Here is a 25918-nt window from a genome sequence, read left to right as displayed (position 1 = left end):
TGTCACACCAGGAAGTGGAGTACAGTACACACTGCAGCTGCTTATTCCCATGCGACAGTACTGCCTCTGGATTTTCTCAGCATGATTTATATTTGGGTGGTTGATGTTTAAGCATAAGTGTTTAAAAATAATATAGTGGTGATATTATGTCTGAATATTTGAAATGTATGTGGTTGATTTATGAACCGTTTCATACATTTGAGCCTTAAATTTGTCTTAGTTTATATTTGAAGCATAAAATGTTATGTAATTTGTATGAGCAATTGCTTGTCATCATTATCTCACGCTGTATTACCTTGTGGAAATTCAGTAAAATAAGGCAGTCAAATTGGGGGGGGGGGGTTTACATTTTAATTTGGACAAACTTTACAAATCTGCTCATGCTGAGATCACTTGCCACATGTTATGTTTTTCCATGCAGGGAAAATATTTAATACAATTTCTAATGTCACACCAAAGGACATGTCTTAACATAGGAGAAAGAAGCAGTCTGAATTATTATTTTTTTAAATAGTATATTTTGTCAAATACACTGTTATAGAACATTAAATACTTTAAAAATAAAAAGAACATTAAGCAACATTGTGCTGTAAAATTGTTAAAGCTCACTTGGGCTCCCGAGTGGCCAGCGGTCTACGGCACTGCATCTGTGCTAAGAGGCGTCACTGCAGTCCCTGGTTCAAATCCAGGCTGCATCACATCCAGCCGTGATTGAGAGCCCCATAGGGCAGCACACAGCGTCAGCCAGGGTAGCCCGTTATTGTAAATAAGAATGTTCTTAACTGACTTGCCTAGTTAAATAAAAATAGGTATGAAGTGAAGAAAATTCTGGTGTTCATACAATCACCTGTTAACAAGTAAGTCATTCTAATGTTCTTTATTTTATTCTTGAATTTATTCAGCTTAAAATAACATTTTACTGAAGCGAGTTACAGTTCTAAACTTCTCTTTTCTCTATACCTCTTCTCCATTTCTCCCAAAACTTTTCTCTTTGTGATGGTCGCAAAGACTTAATTCTAAATCTTTTTTCTGCTTTTGATATCTGTAAGAAAAAATAAATAAAATTACAACCTCAAAAGTAGGCCTAATACTCAATTAGGATCAGGGGTGAAAGATTTCATTTCTTCCCATTATGGGGACCTCCTATGTGTGCGCACACTTATTATTATATTTTTTTTATGGCCCTAATCATAGAATTACACAACAAATCCCTAATGACTTAATAGGATGTCTATGGGCCTAATAGTAAGATTTGTCTTAACTTTTAATGTACTAGCATATTTTTTTGTTGCATTAACACAACCAGTCATGATGTTATCTGATTGTCAAACAATTACTTCAAAAGGCTGTACTGTAGGCTACCTGTGCCATTACTCAGGGATGGCGCAAAGTTGGCCGTTGCGGAAATAAACTAGTTTTAACCCCAATTTACAGTGCATTCGGAAAGTGTTACGTTACAGCTTTATTCTAAAATGGATTCAATAAAAATCCCTCAATCTACACACAATATCCCATAATGAAGGGAAAACGGGTTTAGATTTTTCAAATGTTTTAAAAATATAGAAACAAACCTAATTTACATAACTATTCAGACCCTTAGCTATGAGACCACAAAATTGAGCTCTGGTGCATCCTGTTTCCATTGCTTATCCTACAACTTGGAGTCAACCTGTGGTAAATTCAATTGATTGGACATGATTTGGAAAGGTGTGCGCACACCTGTCTATATAAGGTCCAGTTGACAGTGCATGTCAGAGCAAAAACCAAGTCATGAGGTTGAAGGAATTGTCCGTAGAGCTCAGACAGGATTGTGGATTGCCAAAAGGTACCTAAAGGACTCTTAGACAACCAGAAACAAAATTCTCTGGTCTGATGAAACCAAGACTGAACTCTTTGGCCTGAATGCCAAGCGTCACGTCTGGAGGAAACCAGGCACTGCTCATCAACTGGCCAATACCATCCCTACGGTGAAGCATGGTGGGGGCAGCGTCATGCTGTGGGAATGTTTTTCAGCGGCAGGGACTGAGACTGGTCAGGATCGAGCGAAAGATGAATGGAGCAAAGTACAGGGAAATCCTTGACAAAGCATTCTGGAGCAAGTTAGGACCTCAGACTGGGGTGAAGGTTCACCTTCCAACAGGACAACGACCTTAAGCACACAGTCAAGACATTGCAGGAGGTGCTTCGGGACAAGTCTGAATGTTCTTGAGTGGCCCAGCCAGAGCCTGGACTTGACCCTGATCGAATATCTCTGGAGAGACCTGAAAATAGCTGTGCAGCGAAGCTCCCCATTCCACCTGACAGAGCTTGAGAGGATCTGCTGAGAAGAATGGGACAAACTCCCCAAATACAGGTGTGCCAAGCTTGTAGTGTAATACCCAAGAAGACTCGAGGCTGTAATCGCTGCCAATGGCGCTTCAACAAAGTACTGAGTAAAGGATCTGAATACTTATGTAAATGTGATAACCCTAACTCTTTGTCATTATGGGGTATTGTGTGTAGGAAAAACTGTTTAATCCATTTTAGATTATGGCTAACGTAACAATGTGGAAAAGGTGACGGAGTCTGAATGCACTGTAGATATTTTTCTGCTCATAATTACTGACATTTAGTAGGCTATTTATTAATCAACTTGGCTATAATTATAGGTTCTCTTGTCATTACTTGATGGTTGTCTAGAATACTAAATAAAGCCTTGCTCACCAGAATGCCATAAATCGATTGTTGATGACGCATGGATCAATCTAGTTGACATCGGTGAAGTTCTCTTTTTAATATTTCGGCTTCTTTCACAGAGCAAGGACATTTGGTGACCAGGTAGATTTCCAAATGAGTTTGACCGGGTTTAAGGAAATGAAAAGCTGTGGAAATGGATCCAACGCGTTTCTGATAGTATTTCAGTTAGTCTAGGATGCATTTTTTTTGTGTGTGTGGCTGACAATGAAATGCTGTCAGCTTTTGTAGCTGAATGAAATTGCATGTTTATTCTACACAAAAGGTCCTTACGCGCACATTCGCATTCTCTCAAGATGCTGAAATAATTAATATTTCTCCACACCTGTTAACGAGACAATTTAACATTTGGTCTAATTTTACTGCAAGGAACACTTAATTCTGCAGCGGTTAATAGCATAATAGGCTACATGTAAGGCCGACATTGTGTCCAGACTTCAGTTACTATTCCAACTATTAGGCTACTCCATTCTAAAATAATTACGGCATCATACAGTGTATTTTGATAAATGCAGAAAGACATTACTTACAAAACACCAAAAAGTGTTATGAATTACATTTTGTTTTGTCGTCATTCATTAGGCCTACCCAAGTCTTGTAACCTGAATTGATGCGTATACTGCTGTCCGTGCGCGTCTCGGCAATGGCAAAATTTGTTTTATCATTGAACCACACCACATTTTAGCGTCTCTTTGCTCATTTTTCATGCGACTGACATCGTACAGTACTCCCTACCGGACCGTTCCGACTTACTAACACCGCTGATTAGGACAATATGTTAAACTATCAAGCTTTTATGTTTTCTGTTTACTTTCTGCGTCTCTCTCAGGACATCTCTTTTCTCAGCATTTCTCTCCCTGTATCTCTGTTTTCTCTGCACTCCACATCTCGTCTTAAGCAGACATACTTTTCTTTTTGCCTGTTAGCTAACAATGTACCCAGGATCTTGATTTGTACTGAACAAAAATATTAACGCAACATTTAAAGTGTTGGTCCCATGTTGCATGAACTGAAATGAATAGATCCCAGAAACTTTCCATATGCACAAAAAGCTGCTGCAATTTTGTGCACAAATTTGTTTGCATCCCTGTTAGTGAGCATTTCTCCTTTGCAAAGATACTCTGCCCACCTGACAGGTGTGGCATATTAAAAAGTTGATTTAAACAGCATGATCATTACACAGGGGCACCTTGTGCTGGGGGCAAAAAGGCCACCCTAAAATATATTTTTTGCCACAGATGTCAAGTTTTGAGTGTGCAATTGGCATGCTGACTGCAGGAATGTCCACCAGAGCTGTTGCCAGAAAAATAAGTCACCTTCAACATAGTTTTAGAGAATTTGGCAGTACCTCCCACCGGCCTCACGACAACATATGGCATCGTGTGGGTGAGCGGTTAGTCAATGTTGTGAACGAAGTGCCCCATGGTGGCAGGGTTATGGTATGGGCAGGCATAGGCTATGGACAACAAACGCATGCATTTTTTTTGATGGCTGCCTCTTGGCGGGAACGCAACACCCTGCTACAACTCAACTCTCCGTGGAGTGAAAAGGTATGCGATTGCAGGTGTGGGTAAGGATGACAGGGGCAGAATATTACCGTTTACAGGGAATTTATTCATCCTTCACATGGTAAGGTGGGGAAAAGGAGCTGGACAGTAGCAAAGAAAGTAAAAGTTCCCCCTCTACTACCTTACCTGCTTACCCACTGGTTACTTTTTCTTAGCACCACCTGGCGCGCTAACCAAAATACAGGGGGTGGTCTGCCCAGGTCTTACCTAGTGTGCATAGACATAGTAAATACTACAGGTATATGTTCACAAGCCTCTTGCCTAAACACTCCCAAGGTGCCTTCCCCTTCCCTTCCCTCCCCTGGGAACAAATGAAACTGAATAATTCACCAAACTTGGTGAACAATTTTGAATAAACCAAAAACTAGGTATTATGGTATACACATACCTCTACAGGAGCCACTACAAACACTTTCTAAACACAGCACATACAAAGAAGCTCTCTTAACAAAGGAACACTGGCTTTTCAAGCTGCAGAAGGAGTCGGTAATTGCAGACAGCTGTATCCTTTGATGAGAGGGTGGGGTCAGAGCTCCAATTTGTGATGGGCCAACCAATCAGCTGCTTTGGAATCCAGGAAGCCATTTCCTGAAACGCATATACATCCAAACCCACAACACAGAAACTGGGGAACCTAACGATGGCACTTTGAATGCACAGAGATACCCTGACAAGATCCTAAGGCCCATTGTTTTGCCATTCATCTCCCGCCATCACCTCAAGTTTCAGCATGATAATTCGCGCAAGGATCTGTACACAATTCTTGGAAGCTGAAAATGTCCCAGTTCTTCCATGGCCTGCATACTCACCAGACATGTCACCCATTGAGCATGTTTGGGATGCTCTGGATCTACGGGTACAGCAGCGTGTTCCAGTTCCCGCCAATATCCAGCAACTTTGCACTGCCATTGAAGTGGGACAACATTCCACAGGCCACAATCAGCGGCCTGCTCTATTATGGATCCCCATTTCTCTTCCTCGGGTCCAGCAAAATTAAGGCAGTTTATACAATTAAAAAAACAAACATTTACAATACATTCACAGATGTCACAAGACACTGTGTGCCCTTGGGCCCCTACTCCACCACTACCACACATCTACAGTACTAAATCTGTGTGTGCATGTGCCTATGTTGCTTCACAGTCCCTACTGTTCCATAAGGTGTTTTTTATTTTTCTGTTTTTTTTATCTAAGTTTACTGCTTGCATCAGTTACTTGGTGTGACATAGAGTTCCATGTAGTTATGGCTGTATGTAGTACTGTGTGCCTTCCATAGTCTGTTCTGGACTTGGACTGTGTAGAGACCTCTTGTGACATGTCTTGTAGGGTATGCATGTGTGTCCAATCTGTGTGCCAGTAGTTCAAACAGACAGCTTGGTGCATTCATGTCAATGCCTCTCATAAATGCAAGTAGTGATGAAGTCTCTCCTCCACTTTGAGCCAGGATGGATTGACATGCATATTAGTAATATTAGCTCTCTGTTTACATCAAAGGGCCAGCTGTGCTGCCCTGTTCTGAGCCAACTGCAATTTTCCTAAGTCCTTTTTTGTGGCACACGACTGAACAGTAGTCAAGGTGTGACAAAACTAGGGGCTGTAGGACCTGCCTTGTTGATAGTGTTGTTAAGAAGGCAAAGCAGTGCTTTATTATGGACATACTGCTCCCCATCTTAGCTACTGGGCTCCCGAGTGGCACAGCAGTCTAAGGCATTGCATCTCAGTGCAAGAGGTGTCACTACAGTCCCTGGTTCGAATCCAGGCTGTATCACATCCGGCCGTGATCGGGTGGCACACAATTGGCCCAGCGTCGTCCGGTTTTGGCCGGGGTAGGCCGTCATAGTAAATAAGAATTTGTTCTTAACTGACTTGACTAGTTAAATAAAGGTTACCTTTAAAAATAATACTGTATCAATGTGTTTTAACCATGACAGTTTACAATCTAGGGTTACTCCAAGCAGTTTAGTCATCTCAATTTCCACATTTATTTATTAAAAGATTATGTTGAGGTTTAGGGAGTTTATTATTTAAAAAATAAAAATAAAATAAAAATTGGACTGCGTGAGGCAAGTGGTGGTCATGCCAGATACTGACTGGTTTTCTGATCCATTACCCTACCTTTTTTTTAAGGTATCTGTGACCAACAGATGCATATCTGTATTCCCAGTCATGTGAAATCCAAAGATTAGGGCATAATGAATTTATTTCAACTGTCTGATTTCCTTATGAACTGTAATTCAGTAAAATCTTTGAAATTGTTCATACTGGGTTCATATTTTTGGACCGTGTCATTTGTATCACACCAAAGGATGTTTTATGCAGTTTGGGCAATCTGGGGCCTCGGAGTTTAGCTAGCATTCTAATACTGTACCCACTAAAATATGTTCACATTATGTCATACAGATTAATGATTTCAAGCATTTTCATGTAAAAGGTGTTGCACCAAATGAAAATAAAATGGGCACTAATGTGGGAGGATTAAAAAAAAGTCCTATATATTGATACATTCGTAATCAAACTCACCCTCAGATCATGTCATGTCTTCTGCACTTCCTGTTTCAGCAAGGATCCTCCAACCGCAATGGTTTCCAGATAATAGCTTGTTTTAATATCACAATATTGTGCCACACCGGTGGATATAACTATTTTTTTTTTTTACATTTTTATAATCAACTACATTTGTTCAGAGAAAATTAAGTATGGATGAACTTGAGAATTATTGGAGAGAAGGGTTTCGATATTTTTCTTTTTTTTATTTGAATTTTCTAAAACACTTCACATTTAGTTAAAGAACATTTAATAAAAAATATTATTAATGGTACGAGTCTGTAGATCCAAACAAAGCAGTGTCTTCATAACCATACAATAGTTTTCACAAATGAAAGTAAGTTATTCATGTTTTTAGGCACATTGAAGTGAAAAAAAAAAGAAAAAGCAGTGGCATGTCAACCACCCATTTTATTCTCTGACTGCCTCAGGTATTTGTACTATACGGCTGAGTGTGATTTGAAAGTGTTAGTATTGTAACTTCTCTCCCTTTCGTTCACTCTCTGATATTCCTTGTTTTTATAATCATCGCATCCAGACTTGAGTTAATGTGGAAATGAACAAGTCACTCATAAGTAATTGCATTTGAAGACCTTTGTTAAGACTGCCCCCGAGCCAGGGATATTGATTTGCACAAAGCATAGCCATTCTCATAAGTTCTAACCCCTCATCATGCCCTTAATAAAGTTGGCAGGAAATCATACATGCCGAGGAGGTAATTGCATTTCAATCATCTTTATTAATGGAGTAACTAGTTTTGCATGTGTGGTCGAATTCCAAATTGCCTCAACATCCTGTTTAGTCATTCTGTGGGGGCTGGGACTGGCTGTTACTGACCCTCTGACTTCTTCCTGTTGGGTCGGCGTGGTGCGTCTGAGGCTATCCTGCTGGGTGCTCCAGACCAGAGCTATCTCCAGCCTCCAGACAGGCACAGGCTGCTTATCTCAGCCTCTTCCTGTGCCACGGCAGGGCGGTGGCATGTAGGGCGTTGTGGTAGAGAGTGACTGGTAGCCCCTCCCTCATCTCTCCTCATAGAGAGCAGGGTTATGAAAATGGTTGTTACCATCGACGGAGATTCACACAGCTGAGTTACAGTAAATGGGGATGAATAAAATGCGCACTGCATTTTATTCATTTACTGTAACTCAGCTGACTTGAATCTGTATTGTAGTCAGTCCATATAGACAATGGTCTTGTTTATTCGTTTCCCAAATCCCTGGAAGGTTTCCCTCTTAACTATATTAGTCTTTCCCTCTGTCTCCATACTAAATGCCTGTCTCTCCCTCACAGCAGTGACTGCAGCATCATGGCCTCTGGACCATCAGATGTGATGACCAACCAGGATCCTGCAGTCCCCACAGAAGAGTGCACAGGTAAACCCACACTTTAACTGGCTTTGACAGCCCTTTAAAGGGACTCTTCACTATTATCTTGTCATTGGTAAATAGCACTACCACAGACAGAGTTTCCTATGACTGCATTACGGCAGATCCGATCTGATCAGATTTACAGTATCTAGTCTGTAGGGAGGGAATGGCAAAACTACTCCTTGTCCACACAGTTTACATATATCCTCAGAGGCCTAGATCCATGTCTGAGAAGCCTTGGGGTTCATTGTAAGTTGAAGTGATAAAATTATCATTGTGAGAATCCCGCCACATGATCCATGCAAAGGTATTAGTGTTTCTTCCAGACCCGTGTGCTGTTTGTTAGCTCTCTCAGAAAGCATTGGCCTTCAGGGAGGATCAGGCCAAGCTTAAGAAAGCGATATTATTACAGTTTTATTGGCAGGAAATTAAGTAAAATATAATACATCTCACCACCCCTAAAGAACATGTTTTTACGATGTCCATCCGCCAACTCTACTGTGATATGCTCTGGGAACGAGGAAGTCGGGGACTGCAAGGTCAGACTCGGCCCAGTCTCTGGAGGGCTAGCCGGGATGTGGATTAGCCCTTTCCTTCAGGAATAGGTCACACTGACAATCTCCTCTATTGGTTTGAACTTCTAAAGCGGAGGGCGAAGTCCATTAAAGTAAATCATTTGTCAATGGCTGGAGGTGTGCCGGCCAGGCGGCGTGCCAGGGGATAATGTGGCGTACCCTGATAGTCAGGGGGAGGGGGTTAAGCTGCAGTCACGATAGAAGCCCTGTGTGTAATATGTCCGTCGAATTAGAGGGGTCTTGGCCATGGCTCTTCCCAGGGTTACAGCTTGTAATATAATTAACATCAAATCAAGGAGAGTAATTTGTTAGGTACGGCAGTGCTCACAAGATCAATGAGGATATTTAGTGGGAGAGTTTCTTGTGTCTGACTGTTTATTTGTGTGTCCCATCTAAGCCCAAATTTGGCCTGTTGGTCAAAAAAAACCTCTCTGCACAAAAATATCTTGGTCTCAGCTTACATGTTCAGCTACTATATACATTCATAAATCTGTAGTAGTCCCTCTCCTACTGGAATTGAGTTTTCCCTTGATTGTTGACTTCAGCCATACTGAATGGCCCAATTCAAAGTGTGTGATAATGCCAGCTCAAGGCCTTGTCTGTAATTGGATCTCAAGTGTTTTCCAGAGCATGTGAGACACAGGATTGTGTGGCTTTATATAGAAATATAGTCACTTCTACCAACCTTCACTTCTCCAAGGCAGTGCTTGCTTTTTAATCAGACAATTGCATTCCGGGCTGCTAAAGGTCTCCATCCTAGAATTGTTCATGTTGTAGTCATCCCCTCTCAAATATTGGCAACATTTGTATGGATCCAACTAACTTGACCTTCTTTTTGATAATTGGCCTTTCTGCTGCACTGTTTCACCTTCTGCTGCTATTTTGGCGTAAAGTCATTGTTTCTAAAATAGTGTCTGTGTTGTATTATGATTTTGCACCTCAGCAAACAGTTAAGATCTCTGCCTTGTATTATTCTCAAGAATTGGGGTAGGGGACAGAGTTTTTAGTTTAAAAAGAGGTGTTGAGATTTTAAATTGGTGCTAAATTTAAATGGAACTGTTGAAGTGTTTTACTACCCCTCTCACTTGGTAATGCAACAGTACATGGGTTTTTGACCAACACGGTAAATTATTCTCACTTTACTTGAGCTCACATGAGGGAGTTTAAAAGCTTTCATTAGGTATTCTTCTTTGTTTGGTAGTGAAAGACAAATGGTTAGGGAATAGCTCCCATTGTAAACTGGAGATGTTTAACCTCTAATGCTTTAACCATGATGTTATCTATCTCCATTGTAGGCAAGAAGAAGTCCAAGTTCCAGACCTTCAAGAACTTTTTTGCTAAGAAGAAGAGAAAAGAGGCTGCCACTCCTGCTGGGGACAATGGGTTGAAGTCTAGCCAGTCCAGTGACAATGTCAATGCCCCTGAACCAGCATTCCTCATCCGGTCTGAGAAAGACGAGGGCTCCGGGTAAGATTATATTCTTCTCACAGGTATCTTTTGGTCATCACTATGGCAACAGCCTTCAGGAACCATAAACACAATATTTACATCTTACAGTTAAATGAGGAAATGCAAGCGATTTTCATTTCATCCTTAACAAAGAACAAATGTGTCACAGAATTTCTCCTCTGTATGTTTACAACTTTAAAGGCACATATTTGTCCTAATATAGAGTGGACCGCTGGGAATTAACGTTCTGCCTACCACTTAGTCACCTGAATAATAAATCAAGTCTTGTCCGCTAATTTTAGAGTTTAGTGAATTTTTCATAGGCTACCTGCTGCAGATATCTTCCCCAGAGACATGGATAGAGTCCTAAATGGCACCCTATTCCCTATTCAGTGCACTACTTTTGATCAGGATCCATAGTGTTCCGTTTCAAAAGTAGTGCACCATATAGCTAGTAGGGTTCCATTTGGGACATTGCCAGAGCTAGTGACTTGTCTGCTCCTTTAGGTTTTTCTACAAATGTTATGAGATTTATTCCTACATGATTGGATGGATGACCCAGCCATGACCTGACTGCTACTTAGGGGAGAGCTATATAATCTCTAAGTTTCACACTAAATGTCTGTGTGCCATTTCTGAAAAGACTGCATACGTCAAAAAATATTGAGATCACACCATACATCCACGTGTTTCCTGTTATAAATCAGATCTGTCGTAAACTGTGTGCATTGTGAACAAGCATTATAGTTCCGCCTGGAAAATGCTCACGTGACCTTTTTTATGGTGACAATAACGGCCTTATTTGCAGTTTGAGTTGAAACTTTTGGAAATAGGCCACAGCATTTTAAGGTGTGTTGCCAGAATATTTTGCAGTGACTCTGACTATCGCTGTAGTATTCAGCAAAGCTCTGTGACCATTTCTGAAATAAATTTTTTTTATGACAAATTTGTTTGCTGAACATTGTATTGAACAATGTTTTGCATTGACTATTTCCCCCAACCTAACTATGCGGCACTGCCTGTGAATTCTGAAAGATTGTCTAGGCCTACTCGAGGCATTTGAAATTACATGGTGAACTGTCTGTTCTACCGTTGGCAACTTTTTTTTAACGTTCTATTGTAGCCAACATAAGCTATTTTGGTTATCTATTTACTACTGTGAAGTAGTTACAATTCATCCCATCTCTCATTAAATTGATCTTCATTTGTTGTATTAGCTACTTCGGGAGTATGAAACCATTTCAGTCAGAAAAGGTGAGGAACTTCTTCTGCATTGATCATGGAAATAAAATAATCAGGAAATAAAGTTAATTTTTTTTATTGCAAAGATAAAATAAATCGATTTTCGCTCTTCTCACTAACGGCAAATAACTGCATCATGTCTTTTGGATTTTATGAATAAGCATGACATTTCCCCCATTTGCACAAAATACTGCTTGCAAGGCAATGCTTCAACTATCAGAAATTGTGTGCACATGGTCTAAGGTGTGTGTGGGAAGTTAAGCATGTTCTCACATCAAGTACATTTATTTTATATATGCCAACTTTTAAGTGAACAGGTGCCGCACATTTTGTGGTCGTGTTTGTAAATGAGGCCCCTAATGGTCTGATTTGTCATTTAACATGAAATCTCATACTCAATTCTTATATTTCTTTTTTTGCAAGGTCAAAAATCTACATGGGAAATAAGGCTCTGTCACATGACAGTGTCTTTGTCTCCGATTTGCCCCTGTCAGAGGTAAACGAGGATCTGGGAGCCTTTCAGGACAGCATCCATGGAAAAGTCAAGTCTCTACAGGTGGGTAGTTAAGCCTGTGTTCCATACTTGGACTGGCTGTAATTCTGGCTGTTGTACCTATAGTCCTATATCATACACCCACAACAAGTGAAAACAACAATGTATCTTCGTGGCTCGTGTTAGTATCCGATATTTAGCTCTCTTAAATTGGTATTAGCTTTGGCACTCTGTCCGTAGAACCTGGGTATAAAATTAGCCAGTCTGGTCATAAGCCGGGTAGACTGGGCGCTAGCTAGTTAAGGCTCATCCTTAGGTCTTACTACCTGGAGTGTTCTGGGCAGACTCCCACAAAGGGCCGGCGTGTACGCGCAGGCTAATATATACAGCGGTCTGATGCACAACAGTGTTGACTAGGCACAACAACATATTAAAATGGAGGAGATAACAGACTTGGCTGGTGATGTTCAGTCTATAATAAGTCCATTTGGAGAAGGATGGGGATTCTAAAACCTTTTGTTGGAAGGCGACAGACTCGAGACTGTGTCCTTGAGAGCAGCTGAGCTCATTCAGATAGCAGTATCACAGATACACACGCTTTCTTTCACCACACAAAGTCTGTTTTTCAGCTAGAATGGACCTATTGTTGCTTAAGTCACTTTCACTTATCATTCTACTTTGACGAGTTCTCAACCACTAGGTAGGGTAGCATGCTCTCAGAACACGTGATCTGAAAGCGAAAAAACAATCTTAGTACACTATTGCTGCACACAAGTCATAATTGTAAAAGAGTTTTACATTAATGCATTGCAAAATCCAAGGTTGATAGGTATGTTGTCCTGCAGCTCCAGCTGAAACAGGCCATCAGGCTAGGCTCTCCTCCGTCTCCATGTGTGAAGAAGGGGGATGACGCAGGGACTCTGTCTGAGGATGACGGCCTTCCCTGCAGCCCACCAGAGTACTCCACCCTGCACGCCGTCCTGGCTGGGGTGTCCCATAGGGTACGCATCATTATGCAGTGAGGACTGGCATAGTGTTCATGGGGTCAACTTCATGTTTGCAATCATTGGACCAGATTACCTACATGGCTAGTTCTGGTCTTCAGTACCTATTATAATTGTGTGGCATGTACTACGTGACTGCAGTCACATGATACCTGTCACATGATACCTGTCACATACAATACCACACATTCATGTTTCATGAAAGCTACCGTGAGGATGACTCTATGCACTCATGCTTACGTCTACAGATCTATTACTGTCTATTACCCTTTTATAACTGCATTGTCACTCATCCTGTCTCTCTCCTTCCAAACTGGTACAGAGGAACAGCTCCCTGAGTCTGGAGGGAACAGACAGCGACGAAGACCAGGTAATAACCCGTTTCCCATGCTATTTTGTTAATATAGTCATGTGCTTCCTATTCAGTGGACACAGTGAATGATCTTCTTTGTCATTTGACCATCATGACCAATCAGAATGCATCATTAGCCCAAAGAGGCAGAGAGGAGGCTCCTCTATCGTATGATGTGGAAGAAATGGATCAAGATGAGTGGGTTCTATTGTCATTTGATTTAAAGAAGAATAAATGTTCCCCAGATGTATTACACGAGTTGATGTCTTCGAGTACGTCTGTCTTGATGAAGTATAAAGCTGTGTGTCTTCTGAAGCTTGTACTCTTCAAGAAATGAAAGCTTCTGTGTCAGATGCAGTGTTAAGCAATAGGAGTGAGTCAGGATGGAGGCATTGTTGAGCTTCATACGTCAATGATATGTACAGTGAGGGGAAAAATGTATATGATCCCCTGCTGATTTTGCACGTTTGCCCACTGACAAAGAAATGATCAGTCTAATTTTAATGGTAGGTTTATTTGAACAGTGAGAAACAGAATAACAACAAAAAAATCCAGAAAAACGCATGTCAAATGTTATATTGATTTGCATTTTAATGAGGGGAAATAAGTATTTGACTCCTCTGTAAAACATGACTTAGTACTTGGTGGCAAAACCCTTGTTGGCAATCAGAGGTCAGACGTTTCTTGTAGTTGGCCACCAGGTTTGCACACATCTCAGGAGGGATTTTGTCCCACTCGTCTTTGCAGATCGTCTCCAAGTCATTAAGGTTTCGAGGCTGATGTTTGGCAACTCGAACCTTCAGCTCCCTCCACAGATTTTCTATGGGATTAAGGTCTGGAGACTGGCTAGGCCACTCCAGGACCTTAATGTGCTTCTTCTTGAGCCACTCCTTTGTTGCCTTGGCTGTGTGTTTTGGGTCATTTGTCATGCTGGAATACCCATCCACGACCCATTTTCAATGCCCTGGCTGAGGGAAGGTTCTCACCCAAGATTTGACGGTACATGGCCACGTCCATCATCCCTTTGATGCGGTGAAGTTGTCCTGTCCTCTTAGCAGAAAAACATCCCCAAAGCATAATGTTTCCACCTCCATGTTTGATGGTAGGGATGGTGTTCTTGGGGTCACAGGCAGCATTCCTCCTCCTCCAAACACAGTGAGTTGATGCCAAAGAGCTCCATTTTGGTCTCATCTGAACACAACACTTTCACCCAGTTGTCCTCTGAATCATTCAGATATTCATTGGCAAATTTCAGACTGGCATGTGTATGTGCTTTCTTGAGCAGGGGGACCTTGTGGGCGCTGCAGGATTTCAGTCCTTCACGGCATAGTGTGTTACCAATTGTTTTCTTGGTGACTATGGTCCCAGCTGCCTTGATCATTGACAAGATCCTCCCGTGTAGTTCTGGGCTGATTCCTCACTGTTCTCATGATCATTGCAACTCCACGAGGTGAGATCTTGCATGGAGCCCCAGGCCAAGGGAGATTGACAGTTATTTTGTGTTTCTTCCATTTGCGAATTATTGCACCAAATGTTGTCACCTTCTCACCAAGCTGCTTGGCGATGGTCTTGTAGCCCATTCCAGCCTTGTGTAGATCTACAATCTTGTCCCTGACATCCTTGGAGAGCTCTTTGGTCTTGGCCATGGTGGAGAGTTTGGAATCTGATTGATTGCTTCTGTGGACAGGTGTCTTTTTATACAGGTATCAGAGATTAGGAGCACTCCCTTTAAGAGTGTGCTCCTCATCTCAGCTCGTTACCTGTATAAAAGACACCTGGGAGCCAGAAATCTTTGATTATTTCCCTCATTAAAATGCAAATCAATTTATAACATTTTTGACATGCGTTTTTCGGGATTTTTTTTGTTGTTATTCTGTCTCTCACTGTTCAAATAAACCTACCATTAAAATTATAGACTGATCATTTCTTTGTCAGTGGGCAAACGTACAAAATCAGCAGGGGATCAAATACTTTTTTTCCCTCACTGTATACCATATGCGACTGAGGCTCAGAGCAGCTACATTGCGTTGTTGGCCATATTTACACCATACATGTACACAGTGGTTTGTTATACACATCAGAATTTAGGATCCTTAGATACTGCTCTTTTCTGCCTCTCCATGTCTGTGAATGATTTGGCAAAAGTCTTATGATCAAATGTAATTACTGCAACTTATTCATGAATTAACGTAAACAAGACAGTCAGTGGAATAATGCTGTGTGAAGTGTATCTGCCTCATCGCGTATGTTGGTGTTATTATCGCAGCTGGCACGCTCACACTCGACATAATGGGACCATTGGAATGAATAGACACTTGGCTAGTTTCTATGAATGCTGATTGAATCTTTTAAGCTTTTCTCAATTGAATTTGATTGAAAGGAATCTGCCAAGGGACTCCAAATAATCGTCTGAAGTTGTGAAAGGAATGTCCTAAAAAAGGAAAACCACAATTGGCATTTGATTGACTTAAAAAGGCTTACACAGCCCTCCGATAGCACGTTCAATAGTAGCTTCTATTGTTTTTGTATATACGATAGTATACCATTTTTTTTTTTTCTCTTGGGCTATCTTTTCCACTTAGCCAGGAGTTTAAAAAAGGGTCAAAATAAAATGAAAAACCTGCAGAGAGTAAATCACTCCACTCAACATTCCAACTGCTGCCTCGTGGGATGACAGGAAGATTTGGGGGGTTTCCCATAGGAACTGGTGTACCATCTTACCATATGTGATTTTCAGTAGTTTGCTGACTGTTCGTCCTGAATGACAAACATAACGCAGGCACACGCATAGATGCACTTGTTTGTTCTCGGAATTCCAAATAGTTGTCATGCGCTTGTGTTTTGCCTTGCTTGTCATGCCTTCAGCTGGACCCGGAGCTGTAACAAGCTAGAAGACTGTTTTTCGAGCCATAAATGGCAGCGTGCTTTTGGTTTGACCTCTTTTGAAATGGGAAGGGGTGGCAGTACACTCGCTTTGTCTCCCTGCTGCAAGCACCACTGAGAATCCCACCACAAATCTTCAGCTGAAGATGATGACCTGACAGTAATAATGCTGCATGTCATTCTGCTGGCCTGTTTCTGCAGGATGTATTGTTTGACTCGGAGGGGGGGGGGTCTCCTGTGTGGTCTGAATGCATTCCATTGGTTTTCTCTGGCAGTCAGGCTGTCTGCTGCAAATGGGGATATTACACCACTCGGAGTCAGGAGGCCCTGCCAAGCCGAGCTCTGGCTATAGAACAAACGCAATACATTAATTTACTATATATATAAAATCAATCCACTCTGCTGGATACAATACAAACACGGAGGTAGTTTCACTTATGACAACCTGTCTCTGGTTACACAGGGCAAATGCATTTTGATGCCCATAATAGCAGCAATCCTATTTGCTAAAATGTCCATGTTTGTGTAAAATCTGTATTGTGTATATGACAAATGGCTATTTAGCATAAGAATCCATTTCTAGTATGAAAGCAAGATGTTAAGTCAGAGGTGGACCATTTGCATTCTTCTTTTGAGCTTCCTCACTTCAGGTTAGACAAGTTGTCATTGCAGGTGACTTAAAGTAAGTCAGGGTGTCACTGAAGGTCATTCGCTCTCCTGTCAGTGAATTGCTGTCAGAAACAGTAGAGTAAACCTACCTACATTCCAGAGCACTGAGAGCGGAGGCTTGTATTTGTTCAGCTAATGTCAGTGGGAGCCAGGCAGAAAAATGCCAGGACATAGGTCTGCCTGGGACATTTTTAGTGACGCTCGACGCTGCTAGGAGATCTTTATAATGGCGTCCCTGACATTGTTTATCCAGCTGTACAGACAGTCAGTCTTCCCTCTTCTCCATTTCTTATAGCTTTTTCTTTGTCTTGAGTAGGAAACTCACCCATATTTTAGGATATGGTTAATCTGTGTCAGGAGAAACTATATTTGATCCACAATTCAGCATTCTTGAATCTGTTTAGCTGGCACCTGGCATCAGCAGAGAGTAATGTGACGTGTGGACAGATGTCTGTAGACATTGAGATAGTAAGAGGTTGTAATAATTATATTATTTACTGTGTTAAAATGGCCTCTCTCTCTCCCCTCATGTGTAGATGTCCTGTGAGGCGGGCTCAAGATCGGCCAGTCCCCTGGTCCCCCTGCCTGTAGACTTCAGCCAGCCTGCCAGTCCCATGGGCTGCCTGGACAACACTGCCGCTCGCCACCGCCTGGCAGTCCGACACAAGGCCTGCTCCAAGATGAGGAAACCCACCACTGTAAGATGTACAGTTGAAGGCGGAAGTTTACATACACCTTAGCCAAATACATTTAAATTCAGTTTTTCACAATTCATGACATTTAATCCTATTAGAAATTCCCTGTTTTAGGTCAGTTAGGATCACCACTTTATTTTAAGAATGTGAAATGTCAGAATAATACTAGAGATTTATTTGAGCTTTTATTTCTTTCATCACATTTCCAGTGGGTCAGAAGTTTACATATACTCAATTAGTATTTGGTAACATTGCCTTAAACAATTTAAACTTGGCCAAACGTTTCGGGTACCCTTCCACAAGCTTCTCACAATAAGTTGGGTGAATTTTGGCCCATTCCTCCTGGCAGAGCTGGTGTAACTGAGTCAGGTTTGTGGGCCTCCTTGCTCACACACACTTTTTTAGTTCTGCCAACAAATGTTCTATAATATTGAGGTCAGGGCTTTGTGATGGCCACTCCAATACCTTGACTTTGTTGTCCTTAACCTCTCTAGGGGAGGTGGGATGAAATCGTCTCCCACTATTCAACAGCCAGTGACAAATCAGAGCGCCAAATTTAAAACCACAAAATGTCATAATTCAAAGTTCTCAAACAGGACTATTTTACACCATTTTATAGATACACTTCTCCTGAATCGAACCACGTTGTCCGATTTTCCAAACGGCTTTACAGCGAAAGCAAAACATTAGATTATGTTTGGCGAGTACATGGACACAAAAAACCACAGCCATTTCCAAGCAACTAACATGCATCACAAATACCCAAAACACAGCTAAATGCAGCACTAACCTTTGATCTTCATCAGATGACACTCCTAGGACATTATGTTATACAATACATGCATGCTTTGTTCAATCAAGTTCATATTTATATCAAAAACCAGCTTTTTACATTAGCATGTGATGTTCAGAACTAGCATACCCACAGAATGTCCGGTGAATTTACTAAATTACTCACGATAAACGTTGACAAAATGCATAACTATTTTAAGAATTATAGATACAGAACTCCTTTATGCAATAGCTATGTCCGATTTTAAAATGGCTTTTTGGCGAAAGCACATTTTGCGATATTCTGAGTACATAGCTCGGCCATCACGGCTAGCTAATTTGACACCCACCAAGTTTGGGACAACCTAAACTCAGAATTACTATTAGAAAATTTGGATTACCTTTGCTGTTCTTCGTCAGAATGCACTCCCAGGACTTCTACTTCAACAACAAATGTTGTTTTGGTTCCAAATAATCCATAGTTGTATTCAAATAGCTCCGTGTTGTTCGTGCGTTCAGGTCACTATCCGAAGGGTGACGTGCGAGCGCATTTCGTGACAAAAACTTTCAAAAAATTCCATTACCGTACTTAGAAGCATGTCAAAAGCTGTTTAAAATTAATTTTTATGGGTATGTTTTTTTTATCCGTCCGTGAAAATACTGCCCCCTATCCCAATGAAGTTAAGCCATTTTGCCACAACTTTGGAAGTATGCTTGGGGTCATTGTCCATTTGGAAGACCCATTTGCGACCAAGCTGTAACTTCCTGACTGATGTCTTGAGATGTTGCTCCTCATGATGCCATCTATTTTGTGAAGTGCACCAGGCCCTCCTGCAGCAAAGCACCCCCACAACATGATGCTGCCACCCCTGTGCTTCATGGTTGGGATGGTGTTCTTCGGCTTGCAAGCCTCCCCATTTTTCCTCCAAACATAACGATAGTCATTATGGCCAAACAGTTCTATATTTATTTCATCAGACCAGAGGACATTTCTCCAAAAAGTATGATCTTTGTCCCCATGTGCAGTTGCAAACCGTAGTCTGGCTTTTTTATGGCGGTTTTGAAGCAGTGGCTTCTTCCTTGCTGAGTGGCCGTTCAGGTTGTCGATATAGGACTTGTTTTACTGTGGTCATAGATACTTTTGTACCTGTTTCCTCCAGCATCTTCACAAGGTCCTTTGCTGTTGTTCTGGGATTGATTTGCACTTTTCACATCAAAGTACGTTCATCTCTAGGAGACAGAATGTGTCTCCTGCCTGAGCGGTATGACGGCTGCGTGGTCCCATGGTGTTTATACTTGCGTACTATTGTTTGTACAGATGAATGTGGTACCTTCAGGCGTTTTGGAAATTGCTCCCAAGGATGAACCAGACTTATGGAGGTCTACAATTCTTTTTTAAATTTTTTTAAATTTATTTTTTCTTCCCCTGAAGTCTTGGCATGCACAAAGTAGATACCTTAACCTACTTGCCAAAACTATAGTTTGTTAACGAGATTTGTGGAGTAGTTGGAAAATGAGTTTTAATGACTCCAACCTAAGTATATGTAAACTTCTGACTACAACTGTACATACCCATCCCCTTCTAGCACAACCAACCCCTCTCCCTGACTCCCCTGGCCAACATTCACCAAACCCACCCCCTTCTATTCCATACCCAGCCCAAGTCCCCTTTGATCATCAGCGCAGAACCCCATAAAAATCCATCCCATAAGCCAAGTGTCCAGCCCATCTAGCCCAACCACAACGCGCCAGCCTGCCGTCAACTTGCATGGCTCATGAGTCTACCAGATCTTTGTAAAACGTGTCAGATATGACTGAAGCTGGACAGATAATTTATCTTTAAATGAACTGTATCATTAAGATTACATTATGACTCATCTCTGCCATATTTCTTTTGCTCAGAGGGTTGATGGCAGGGCTGAGGGAGAATCATTCCAAGAGGAAAGACTGAGTGTTGTCATTCCAGAATCTGTGGAGGAGGACAAGGAGGAAGGTAATATAAATGATCCTTATTACAGTAACATTACACAAAATATTGATGCAATATCGGAAAGATTATCGTTCATGGTATTGAGTAAGAATGGTTGTCATAATGCTTTAGTGACTTGCTTATAGTGGCTCTGCTCAGATGTAGTTGTGTGTTCTAGATGTGAAATGTGAGCAGACTGGTGCTGCCGAGAAGGAGTGGACCGATGGGGCCGTGGTATCCCAGCAGGCCGAGCGATCAGCCCCAGATAAGGAGGATGAGCAGAGGGACAAACCGGAAGTGTCTCAGGATGTCTCTTCCTCATCCCCTTCCATACAGAATGAGTCTGACTCTGAGGAATGTCTCTCAGGCCAGGCTAAGGCTCTGACCCAGACTGCACCCCTGCCTGGCTCCCTGGACTCTCTGGAGCCCCCTACTAGAGACTACGATGACTTCCTCCTGGCCCCTACTGGGTGTGAGGCAGCTGAGGAGGGTGGCTCTCTACTCCAGGAGGTGCTGAGCTCCCTCAAGTGTCCCCTGACATCTGTCCTGGGGCTGGAGGCTGTGCCCCTGGAGGAGGTGAATGTGAAGGGTTTCGACCCTGAGAGCTGGATGGATGAGCTGGCTGATGAGCCTGAGCCTCCGTCCCTTCCTTCAGATCCAACCCAACAGGAAGAAGCCTGTCTCCCCAGTGATGGACCTGACTGCCCAGTAGAGTCCCAAGAGGAGGAGGAGGAGGGTGAGCCTTATGAGTCTGAGGAGGAGTATGTGGTAGAATATTTCAAACCAAAGGAGGAAGAGGAGGATCAAGAGGAAATCAACCCTGATTACTTAAAAGATCAGGACATTCCTTCAGATTATATGAAAAAGGAAGAAAAAGAAGATGGGGAGGAAGCAGCAGGGTTAGAGGTAAAGGAAGTAGTAGAGGAAGCAGAGGTTGTCCGAGACGAGGCAGAGGAAAAAAAGAAAGATGTGTGGAGGGAGGAGGAAAATACAGAGCCAATCTCAGATGTGCCAGTGCAAACAGCCTTATTGGAGGAAGAAGAGGATGTAACGCCAACCTCTGTGGAGGATGATGCACAGCAGGTTCCACACAATGACACAGACACTGAGAGGGCTTGTGAGAGCCCTGAGTGCCTCACTGAGCTGCCTGACCAAACAGTTAGGGAACAAGCCTGTGTCTCCCAGCTGCCAAATAGCAGTACACCTCCTCCAGATTCCCCAGACCAGCCTGAGTCCGCTATACACACCACACAGGACCAGGAAGAGCCCAGTGTAACGACTGACCAGTACAGTATAACCGGTCCCAGTGCAGCTTCTGGCCCAGAGCAGAGCCCCCAGGAGCCCTGTAGTGGACCAACTGCCACAGAGGATCATGGGAAGCCATCTTGTGGCTCTGAGCAGAGTAGACCCAGGTTCACAATTTCCCCCACCTGGCAAAGGTTGGCCACCAAAGAGCCAACCTCCCCTTCTACATCTCCCTCTGTCACTGTGCCTGGGGCTGTGGAAGCGGGGGTTACAGCAAATACAGATCCCCCAAGTAGAGTGGAGCCACTTAGCCCTGTGGTGGCTGAAGTCCCTGCTTGTCCCAGCAGAACACAGAGCACCACAGCACCCACAAATTCCTCAAAAGACACTCCACCTGCCGTTCCTGCAGCCCAGGAGGAAGGGACCCCTGAGAATCCGTTTGGTGTTAGGCTGAGGAAGACCTCTGTGGGTATGTTGCGCTTAGGATCAGAGAGTGAAACTCCCCCCTCATCCCCTGCACACTCACTTCCCATAGAACCACAGAGGGCCTCGTTCACTGAACCACAGCCACAAAGCAAACCAGCCCTGCTCAGAAAACCCTCAGAGCTGGACGGTATCGTCAAGCCCAAGAGAACACCAGGTACTAAAACCCATCTTAGTCACCATCCCACCAGTCAGTATTTACAGATGTGTGATATATGGCATATCCTTCACTCACAATGCCACCTTTTTGTTTATATATATTTTACAATGTTTAGCTCAATAGACTTCAAATGACAAAACATTTAGTCTGTGTATACATGTTTTAGGAATTTGGACTCCTGCTGGACTAACAATTCATACTGAAACAGGTCCATGAGTACTGTTGAGAGCAGACTTATTGAGAGATATCTAAAAAGAGACCTATAAACACCAAGGAGAGATTCCTCTAAATCAAATGTTATTAGTCACATACGCTGAATACAGTGAAATGCTTACTTACGAGCCCCTGACCAACAATGCAGTTAAAAAAAATCTGGATAAGAAATAAAAGTAGCAAGTAATTAAAGAGCAGCAGTAAAATAACAATAGCAAGACTATATACAGGGGGGTACCGGTCCAGAGTCAATGTACGGGGGCACCGGTTAGTTTAGGTAATATGTACATGTAGGTCGAGTTATTAAAGTGACTATGCATAGATGATAACAGAGTAGCAGCGGTGTAAAAGAGAGGGGGGTGCGCAAATAGTCTGGGTAGCCATTTGATTAGGTGTTCAGGAGTCTTACGGCTTGGGGGTAGAAGCTGTTGAGAAGCCTCTTGGACCTAGACTTGGCACTCCAGTACCGCTTGCCGTGCGGTAGCAGAGAGAACAGCCTATGACTAGGGTGGCTGGAGTCTTTGCTAGTTTTTAAGGCCTTCCTCTGACACCGCTTGGTATAGAGGTCCTGGATGGCAGGAAGCTTGGCCCCATTGATGTACTGGGCTGTACACACTACCCTTTGTAGTGCCTTGCGGTCAGAGGCTGAGAAGTTGCCATACCAGGCAGTGATGCAACCAGTCAGGATGCTCTCGATGGTGCAGCTGTAGAACCTTTTGAGGACCCATGCCAAATCTTTTCAGTCTCCTGAGGGGGAAAAGGTTTTGCCGTGCCCTCTTCACTATGACTATTTCTATCAACAAATTGGCTGTATTCGAATGCTATTGGTTTATGGCATTTGTCTTTCATTGGTTCGTACCTCTATCTTACGTTTCCACTCTAAACAAAAACATTATGCGAAATGAAATTACCAGGCCACTCATACCATATTTCGCACCATTTGAAGACGTTCTTCTGTTTCAGATCTGTCTGTGGGTCGCGTGCCTAGTGGGGGATCTGAATCACCAAGCTGGATCTCAGTGGCCAGACAAAAGCAAAGGATCTTCAAAGAGAACTCATTGGAGGAAACCACAGAGAAGAAGGTCCCTGCAGAGAAGGTAGGGATGGTGCACATTGTTTTGTGTTCTTTTGTTTAACGAGAAGCCCACTGTTTCAGAGAGGAAAACAGTTAACTTGTCAATCAACCCATCCAGTCCTTAGCTCTTGTTAGCATTTCTTCTGCTATTACGACAGGGTCCACCTTTTGATGCAATATCCAGAGTTTATATGACTCTGAAGTTGTGTAAGTGCCATTTACTTTGTTATACATGTTGGAATGAATAAGCAGTTCATTCCACCTCTTTCCAGGGGGACCCTAACAGAAAAGGTTTCATTCCTACATTGACGAGTCCTGTCAACAAAGACCAAGCCAAGCCTCCGGGACCTCCTGTAAAAGGTTTGACTGATCAGTATCCCACTCTGCTACCACACACTGCTACCACACACTTTCTTATGAAGTGTTTTCATTGTTCTCACAAAAGACTGGGTGTGATTGATACACTGCTGCCCACATGTGGATGAAACGTGCGAATAAAATGTTCCTGTTGAAAATGTTCTGTATCTGAGAATGCCTAATCTTCAATGACATGCCTGAAATAAGACTTGAAAAATATTTAAGTACATTTTGATAACATTTTGTTGGTTTTAGGACTTATTTTTATCACACCTACAGTGTCTTTAGGATAATGCAGAGTGATTGTGTCACTAAAGATGTTGTTCTCTGCTCGTTGTCCATAGTGTTGTGTTCTCTTGAGATCTCTAAGCCTGCCGTGGTTGAGAAGGAGGGGAAGAGAGCCCCGGCTCACCCTGCACCTACAGCCCTGGTCCAGGATGAGCCCCCATGGATGGCCCTGGCCAAAAAGAAGGCCAAAGCCTGGAGCGAGATGCCCCAGATAGTTCAGTAAAGACGGGCCGTCTCAAACCGAATCATCCGTCCACTGATGGATCAGAATGCATTTGCACAACCAGAGTATATCTTTTGACTTCTAATACCTTCGGGTTTCTTATTGGACAGATGCTGAAACCCTCCAATCACGTGCTGCGGTGAAAGTCAGTTGGGAATTAGGCCAAATTAGTGAAAATGGCATAAGATTGAATTCAGTTGACATGATATACCTATGTAAAACCAACCAATGATAGTTATTTGTTTTAATTTTTTAACTGTTATTGTCAGTATTCCTTGTATGAGTGAGGGTCCAGTGTGTCAACTTTAAACCTAGCCTTGAGCTTTGATTTGGAGGATGAATAAGCATGGATGGAGAGAAAGAACTGAAGGGTTCTTTGTATTTATTAAATCTCTTTCATGTGTTTGATGTATTTCTGTTTTATTTTTGTATTGCCTTTTGAACATGTGTACATTAAATGTGCAGTAAATAACAAATGGAATCGCTTTTTCTTTGTCATCTCGCCTTAAGAACATTAAGATAAAAACTGTTACTCTTCTTTGTACCTACTGCCAATAGTGCATCAAATATATAGCCATCAGTTTAATCAGAAAGGTATAGGCATACTTAGGCCGTATAATATACTGCTCAAAAAAATAAAGGGAACACTTAAACAACACAATGTAACTCCAAGTCAATCACACTTCTGTGAAATCAAACTGTCCACTTAGGAAGCAACACTGATTGACAATACATTTCACATGCTGTTGTGCAAATGGAATAGACAACAGGTGGAAATTATAGGCAATTAGCAAGACACCCCCAATAAAGGAGTGGTTCTGCAGGTGGTGACCACAGACCACTTCTCCATTCCTATGCTTCCTGGCTGATGTTTTGGTCACTTTTGAATGCTGGCGGTGCTTTCACTCTAGTGGTAGCATGAGACGGAGTCTACAACCCACACAAGTGGCTCAGGTAGTGCAGCTCATCCAGGATGGCACATCAATGCGAGCTGTGGCAAGAAGGTTTGCTGTGTCTGTCAGCGTAGTGTCCAGAGCATGGAGGCGCTACCAGGAGACAGGCCAGTACATCAGGAGACGTGGAGGAGGCTGTAGGAGGGCAACAACCCAGCAGCAGGACCGCTACCTCCGCCTTTGTACAAGGAGGAGCAGGAGGAGCACTGCCAGAGCCCTGCAAAATGACCTCCAGCAGGCCACAAATGTGCATGTGTCTGCTCAAACGGTCAGAAACAGACTCCATGAGGGTGGTATGAGGGCCCGACGTCCACAGGTGGGGGTTGTGCTTACAGCCCAACACCGTGCAGGACATTTGGCATTTGCCAGAGAACACCAAGATTGGCAAATTCGCCACTGGCGCCCTGTGCTCTTCACAGATGAAAGCAGGTTCACACTGAGCACGAGAGTCTGGAGACGCCGTGGAGAACGTTCTGCTGCTTGCAACATCCTCCAGCATGACCGGTTTGGCGGTGGGTAAGTCATGGTGTGGGGTGGCATTTCTTTGGGGGGCCGCACAGCCCTCCATGTGCTCGCCAGAGGTAGCCTGACTGCCATTAGGTACCGA

The 25918-nt window shown here is 42.7% G+C and overlaps 1 protein-coding gene across 10 annotated transcripts in view; it reads left to right on the top strand.

Moving 5' to 3' along the window:
- cb055 (CB055 protein) overlaps positions 1-24834 on the top strand; it is a 43555-nt gene extending 18721 nt beyond the window's left edge. For 7 of the 10 annotated variants that reach the window (XM_014200028.3, XM_014200027.3, XM_014200026.3 and 4 more), the window contains 11 exons: positions 8136-8218; positions 10083-10254; positions 11902-12034; positions 12793-12972; positions 13298-13345; positions 17416-17577; positions 20248-20338; positions 20493-22199; positions 23379-23512; positions 23763-23850; positions 24192-24834. In XM_014200028.3, the coding sequence (XP_014055503.3) occupies positions 8152-8218; positions 10083-10254; positions 11902-12034; positions 12793-12972; positions 13298-13345; positions 17416-17577; positions 20248-20338; positions 20493-22199; positions 23379-23512; positions 23763-23850; positions 24192-24358 (2949 nt within the window). In that variant the 5' untranslated portion in view covers positions 8136-8151 and the 3' untranslated portion in view covers positions 24359-24834. The remainder of the gene's footprint in view (positions 1-8135; positions 8219-10082; positions 10255-11901; positions 12035-12792; positions 12973-13297; positions 13346-17415; positions 17578-20247; positions 20339-20492; positions 22200-23378; positions 23513-23762; positions 23851-24191) is intronic. The other 3 variants (XM_082974900.1, NM_001165406.1, XM_082974902.1) reach the window with 2 other exon arrangements.
- Positions 24835-25918: the final 1084 nt, after the last annotated feature.

This window comes from Salmo salar, chromosome 05 (assembly GCF_965601325.2).
Source record: "Salmo salar chromosome 05, fSalSal1, whole genome shotgun sequence".
In the NCBI taxonomy this organism is placed as follows: domain Eukaryota; kingdom Metazoa; phylum Chordata; class Actinopteri; order Salmoniformes; family Salmonidae; genus Salmo; species Salmo salar.
Note: the sequence above shows the minus strand (reverse complement) of the source record. Positions and strands in the feature narration are given on the sequence as shown.